Genomic DNA, 7,357 nt, shown 5'->3' on the forward strand with positions numbered 1-7,357 from the left:
GGTTCTGTTAAATATGGTAGATACAGAATGCTGTTGGAGATTTTGGACATGTTTGCAAGTTAGGTTGTCTGAAATTTGTATGATAAGGAGCTGTGTATACTTATCCCAATTTACTGAACAGAGAACACTTTTAGTAAAAACCTATGGATATTTTCATAGTTCTTTTTTAAACATAATTTGAGAAATGTTCAACTACTCAATTAAAATAATGGACAATTTGCTTAAAATATTGTACTTCTCAATTTGACAGAAGAGTCCAGACCGCCTTCCCCTGTCCCCACTCAGAATTCTGTGCTGTGTTTAGTGGTAGAGGTGACATCATAGCTCAGAAACTTCTTAAGGTTCTGTCACTGACCGAACTACCTATTTTGGATAATTATATTTAACCAGGGCTGTTATTATTAAGATACTTGTCTTACTTTTCTGGAAGGTGGAATGTTATTTTCCTTAAACATGTTCTTAAACAAGCTTTTTGTGGGCAAATCTTTTTTTTTTTTTTTTTTTTTTTTTGCTTTTTTTGGCTTTGGTCTAATTCATTAGACTGGCTCTTCTCATCACTATATAACACATGTGAACTCTATAGCCTTTCTAATTGAAATGAAATTACTTCTCTGTTTTAGGTGTCTGGAGTAGATTTGCAGAATGCCTCACACAGAGAAGCAGTGGAGGCCATTAAGAATGCGGGAAATCCTGTGGTGTTCGTTGTTCAGAGCTTGTCATCCACTCCAAGAGTAAGCTTTAGTTGATATTCTCAAAAAATTTAAAAATACTCTATATATCTATGGACCAAGCTTTTGCCTCCATGTATTTTTCCACTTATTTTCATTTTGATCCTACTATTGCCTAGAAAAAGCATTACTTCATAAAAATTTAGTTATTAACTTCTCTTTCCCTTTTTTTTCTTTGATTTTGGTCTTTTGGTTAACTTTGAGTCATTCCAGTCTGCCTTGGTCTAAGTCACAGGCTGTGGAGTCAGACCTGTTTTCCATTCCTTAATTCCCTGTTGACCAGCTTTGCTGACTTAGAGACAAGTTACTTAACTTTTCTGAGTCAGTTACTTTGTTTATAAAATACTTGGAACATAAAGGGGGTCAGATATGAAAACGTTCTAGAGGTACCTCCATGCTCTGTGTAGTTATTAAAGAGTGTAAAAATGCAGACATGGTGCATTGTTGTATGTTCTGTTGGACATCCTGAATTCAAAACTAGCAGTATTTAATCATAACACTTTTATCTGTAATAAATTACCCTTTCGGTATGGAATTAGAACTTCGATACATAGATGTCAGTGGCAGGATATGTATTTTATTTTGCAATATGCAGCAGAAATATCACCCCTAAGCCCTGTGACTGGAAGAAATGTTTATTTTTCCTTTTTATAGTGGAAGACAGCTGTTCAAAACATAGGCACTTCTGAACAGTAGAAAAACTGCATTTTTTAAAAATGCTTTTCAATAAGTGAGGCAGTGCTTTTCGACCTTTTGTATGTCAAGGCATACAGAAAATAATATATGCATGGCAACCTGGGCGAACAGATGTTTGGCGGCCCTGAGGGTGGGGGCGAGGCATCAATACATTTTGACATACTTGTACCCTGCCTGCACACAGGGGACTACAAGCTCACCCCACTGGGGCAGCTCTGCTGGAGTGCGCTCTGTTGCAGTATGACCCCTCCCAGTCTCAGTGCTGTGTTTACACCGACAAGACTCACCGAGAATGGTGAACTGAATAACGTCTTCTCATTTTCATACAATTTGAAATTTGGGGGAATACACTTTTTAATTCTTTTTTTTGGAATCCAGGTTTTTGGAATCCACCTTTTAGCTCTTACAATATTGAGAAGGTCATTGAGGCTATCACTTTTATTTCTGGAAACTGAGTTCCATAGGAAAATTGGCCAAATTATTCCTTGCCAAATGGTACTTCCAAAGAAACAGTTTTGAGCGAGAATGAGCCAATTACTTGATACCTTTAGGTGGCCACTTCTGACTACCCTGCCAAAAAATATTCAAAGCAAAAAAAAGGAGGTTATAAAGTCAACCAAAAAGTCCAAGCATGCATTTAATCCATCCTTTGCTGGTGAGCTAAGGTGGAAATTATCGCTTAGATGACACAAACAGTGCAATTTCTGTCACTGCTCAAAAAAAGAATTAATCTTTTTAGCATCATGTCATGCTCAAGTCACTTATTCCCCGTGCAGCACAAGAGACTGCCACATTGTGCATTTAGTTCATCAAGCACTGAACTATCTTTGGTTCTAGTCGAGGGAGCACATTCAGGTGATGGAGTAAATTTCTGTGTCCATGACTTGTTCCATTTTTTAACAGAAAGTGATTCCTTTTTTTTTTTTTTTTTTTTTTGGTAAATTTTATTTATTTATTTGACAGAGAGACACAGCGAGAGAGGGAACACAGCAGGGGGAATGGGAGAGGGAGAAGCGGGCTTCCCACAGAGCAGGGAGCCCGATGCAGGGCTCGATCCTAGGACCCTGGGATCATGACCTGAGCTGAAGGCAGATGCTTAATGATTGAGCCACCCAGGTGCCCCACACAAAGTGATTCCTGTTGAATGAAATGTTGAAAGGAATCAAGTTTCCTATCTTTGCAGAATGGCCCTCTCTTTGGCTTATTTATTGTTGCAAGTAGTATTGGTCATCACAGGAATAGAAAATACAGCCAAATGCTTAATCATTTTTGACCACTTTAAACTTTGAGACTTCCTGCAAAACCCCAAAGAAGTCATTTTCTGACATTGGGATCATCAAAGCCCCTATGTCTAAAGTGCCCTGGTCACATGGAGATTGTCATCAACATCATGAATTGAGCAGTGGTGTTTATATTTGTACTTTTTTTTTTATTCTTTGAGTTATATTTTACTTTTTTATATTTGCGCTTTTAAAAGATGTTTTCGGAGTATCACCAATATATTACCTTTTTAAGCTTTTTCTCCTGAATTCCGCTGGAAAGAAATGTGTGTATCCACTTAGATTTATTTGGCAAATGCTTACTGGAGAGCAGAACTGATGATTTATACTGCACTCTGCTATAGAAAGTTTTTATGCCAGCGTATTTTTTCCCCCACTTAATAACATAACTACATTTCACATATTATTTTTCCACATTTCAAAACAAACCTGTTTGAAATTGGGATCATCATTAAATTTCATTAGATTTATTATCCTATGCTGCTTTCTGTTCCCCTGTATTCCATTTGTTCTTCTCTAATATCATGGTTTCATAATGGCACCTTTTTAAACTTTATGTGTACATTTGCATATTAAACATATAAAAATAGTTTTTACTTTCACAAGAAACATGTTGTCTTCTACTTTTATTAAACATGCGGTCTTCTTGGTGAGCCTTTTGTCTTCCAAATTTGGCTAATGATACATTTACAGAGATTTCTTTCTGTGCTATTCAAAAAAACAGTGTAAACCTTGTGGGTGGCAACTGACATTGTTTCCCATCCCAGAGCTTCTGCTGTTCAGCTTCAGCTGGTTTTTTCCATGGTTTGAGAAAGTAGGTCCAGTGTGGACAGGTATTCTGACTTGTCAGGAAGGCAAAGTATTTTGTTTTAAGATTCATCAGGATAAGAAATACCACCAGGTTTTGAACTTGGGCCTTTGATGGTCCCAATGTTATAAAATGACTTCTTTTGGGGTTTTGCAGAAAGTCTCAAAGTTTAATGAACTCAGACATGGACTTGGATTGTTGTTTGTATTAAGTAGAGGAATAAATACTAAGCACTAACAGTGTCTATTCACATACAAAACATTAAATATATGTTGATCAGTGTCATTACTATTTTCTTTCTATCTATCTATCTATCTATAAGGAGCCTCCATGCCCAATGTGGGGCTTGAACTCATGACCCTGAGATGAAGAGTCATGTGCTCTACCAACTGAGCCAGCCAGGTGCCTTTGTTGTTTTTTATTTTTATTGAAATGAAACATTCCTGAGACTTTCTCACTTATTCCAAAATCAGTTTATTTCTTTAGACTCTATATTAAAGGTGAAGAAAATTTAATCTTAAATTGCATTTAGAGAGAGGTGTTTTTTGCTGTTTTGTTTTAAAGATTTTATTTATTTATTAGAGAGAGAGAAAGCACAAGCAGCAGGAGTGGCAGGCAGAGGGAGAAGCAGACTCCTCGCTGAGCAAGGAGCCCGATGCGGGACTCGATCCCAGGATCCTGGGATCATGACCTGAGCCGAAAGCAGACGCTTAACTGACTGAGCCACCCAGGCATCCCTGTTTTGTTTTGTTTTTTAAATTACCCCTAGGCAGGCAGTTTCTTTACATTTCTGGGAAAGGAGATTTTTTTCTTAACTTTCATGTCTGTCATCAGATTCTATGCCAAGATTATTTGTGTTAGCTATTTGAGGAGGCTTAAAACAAAAAAGATCACTAAAAATTTTATATTTTCCCAAGATGTTTCATAGATTGTTTTGTAAAAAGAAATGAGTCAAAAAGTAAACTATGCTGTTGGCACCATTGAGAATTAAAAGTATTTCTATGAAATGGAACTATTTTGTTCATGTATAAACATTTATTGAGTGCAGCTATGTAATAGGTTCTTTCTGAGCACTATGTATAGTGATAAATCACTAAATTCCAGCTCTCATTGAGCTTTTATCCAGGGATGTAAATAGATTTGTAATTTATCTTCATGCTAACAATAATAGTGAAGTATTTATTGAGTGTGCACGGTGTACTAGATAACATACTTGAATTGGGGTACAATGATGAATAAGGTAAAACTATCAAATGATGCATCCTGTGTTCTAGGGAGAGGTTTATGTAGGTCACCCCTAAAACTGTTTTGCAAAATGAGATGTTGGGATGATAATCAGTATTGTGATTTTTTTGTTGTTGTTGTCATTTTCACTTTCTGGATCTACACATATTGTGAGTTTATTGTTCTTTGATGTTACACACACACACAATATTTTGAGTCATCTAGCTTGTAATATTTTTCAGACTGTATTGTTTGCTTTGAATTATACTTCTCATGTCTTTACTTTTTAGATGAAGTCAGAGACTTAAGTAAGATTTTAACTTTAAAAATTAAGAAATGTAATGATTGTGACATTTAAATGTTTTATTCCTTCTCCCCCCCCCCTTTTTTTTTGTGGTCATAGGTCATTCCTAGTGTGCCTAACAAGGCTAACAAAATCACTAATAACCAGGACCAAAACACTGAAGAAAAAAAAGAAAAGGTAACTTGAATCTCTCAAGCCTTTAAAAAATGTTTTTGGTGTCTTTTTGCCGATGTGAGCTGCAGTTAATGAGAATGGTGTTTTGACTAGTAATCAGGCTAGAAGGACTGTGTTATAATGTTTCCTTCCTATGAATATAACTGGTTCTGGCCAGGATGAAGGCCAGAAACATAGTGAAACATAGGTGCAAAAATGTGATAAAGCACCAGTCATCCCTCGTCATCGTTGTCTGTCTTTCCTGTTCAGTTGGGCTAGTTGTCTGTCCATTCCCAGAAAATGCCTCTTACTCTTGGGAACTTATGGGACATTGATCTTGCTGTTCTCTCAGCCTGGAAATCCATTTCCCACATTGCTCCTCCTTTTATCCTCCAAGGAGGAGCTCAAAGTTATCTCTACTGAGAAAACATTCCTTACCATCAATCAAAATTAGTCATCCATTCCTGTTCTCCTACCTCTATTCTAGCAGTTAAGTCGATCTAAAATTTATTTTAGGATATGCTATTAGGTAGGGATGAATTTTTTATTTTTTCGTCATAAAGAGAACTATCCTAGGGGCGCCTGGGTGGCTCAGATGGTTAAGCGTCTGCCTTCGGCTCAGGTCACGATCCCAGCGTCCTGGGATCGAGTCCCGCATCGGGCTTCCTGCTCCGTGGGGAGCCTGCTTCTCCCTCTCCCTCTGCCTCTCTCCCTGCTCATGCTCTCTCCCTCTCTCTCTCTCTCTCTCTGTATCTCTGTGTCTCAAATGAATAAATAAAAAAATCTTAAAAAAAAGAAAAAAGAGAACTATCCTACTGTTTAAAATAGGTCCGCCTTTACCTCCTGACTTGTAGTGCAACTTGTACTGCTCAGGCTATCAGGAGGGGTCCGCTTCGGAACGTTCTCTTTGTTCCCCATGTCTATCCCAGCACAAATGCTATACTAGCTCAGTTCTTAAAGCCTAATGATAATAAATGTTGTTTTCTAGTAGAGCAATTTCCTTTACATATTTCTTCTTCTTTAGAGGTGTCTTACCTATCTGTATCCTTTTTCTTTTCCCTATGAATTTTAAGACTAGCTTGTCAAATTGCACAAAAAATCTCTTTGATGATTTTGATGGGAATTGTATCATATCTGTAGATTAATTTGTAAAGAAATTATATCTTTATGATATCCAACCTTTTTAATCATTTACATGGTATATCTCTATATATTAAATTCTTTTTTTTTTTTTCAATTTTATGATTTTCTTGAGAAAGGTATTGTAAATCTTTGGTTTATTCCTAGATACTCTTACATTTTGTATTGCTTTTAAGAATTTTAAATTGCATTTTCTGTTTGTTGCTAGTATGTAGACATAAAATTGATTTTTTTATGTATTTATTTGACATCTTGTAACATTATTCCATTATTCTTTTTTTTTAATCTTTTTAAAAATTATATATTTGAGAGAGACAGAAATTAGAGCATGAGCAGGAAGGAGGGGGAAGGAGACTTCCCACAGAGCAGGAAGCCCGATGTAGGGCTGGATCCCAGGACCCTGGGATCATGACCTGAGCCAAAGGTAGATGTTTAACCATCTGAGCCACCCAGGTGCCCCCCCATTATTCTTTTATAAAATAAAATAGTCCAATGCAGAACACTGGAAACACTGAAAGACTGAAACAAATAAAATCACTCATAAACCCACCACCTAAAGATAAACTTACTAAATATTTTAAATACTATATGTAGAGCCTTCTAGGGTCATTATGTCCTCTATAAATATATATAATTTTAATAAGAATATGGATCTCAAATTCTAATACTATGTAGAATTTTATTTCTGGATTTTCTGTCCATGTAATAATAATCACTCTGGATAAAGGCATTTTTCTTCTCCCCTTTTTTCCAATCTTTTTATATTTACTAAAACCACTCTTTAATAAAGAAGTAATAATAGCTAACATTTTTGTTGTTTTTCCTCCTGATATTTAAGAAATTGCTTTTTTTTTTTTTTTTAAAGATTTTATTTATTTATTTGACAGAGAGAGACACAGCAAGAGAGGGAACACAAGCAGGGGGAGTGGGAGAGGGAGAAGCAGGCTTCCCGCCGAGGAGGGAGCCCGACACGGGGCTCGATCCCAGGAACCTGGGATCATGACCTGAGCCGAAGGCAGACGCT

The 7,357-nt window shown here is 36.6% G+C and overlaps 1 protein-coding gene across 1 annotated transcript in view; it reads left to right on the forward strand.

The window, feature by feature from the left end:
- The window catches only part of PATJ (PATJ crumbs cell polarity complex component), a 350,706-nt gene that overhangs the window by 143,466 nt on the left and 199,883 nt on the right, over positions 1 to 7,357 (forward strand). Inside the window, exons 25-26 of the mRNA XM_044914529.1 lie at positions 621 to 731; positions 5,140 to 5,217. Of these exons, the coding sequence (XP_044770464.1) occupies positions 621 to 731; positions 5,140 to 5,217 (189 nt within the window). The remainder of the gene's footprint in view (positions 1 to 620; positions 732 to 5,139; positions 5,218 to 7,357) is intronic.

The sequence above is a fragment of the Neomonachus schauinslandi genome, chromosome 4 (assembly GCF_002201575.2).
Source record: "Neomonachus schauinslandi chromosome 4, ASM220157v2, whole genome shotgun sequence".
In the NCBI taxonomy this organism is placed as follows: domain Eukaryota; kingdom Metazoa; phylum Chordata; class Mammalia; order Carnivora; family Phocidae; genus Neomonachus; species Neomonachus schauinslandi.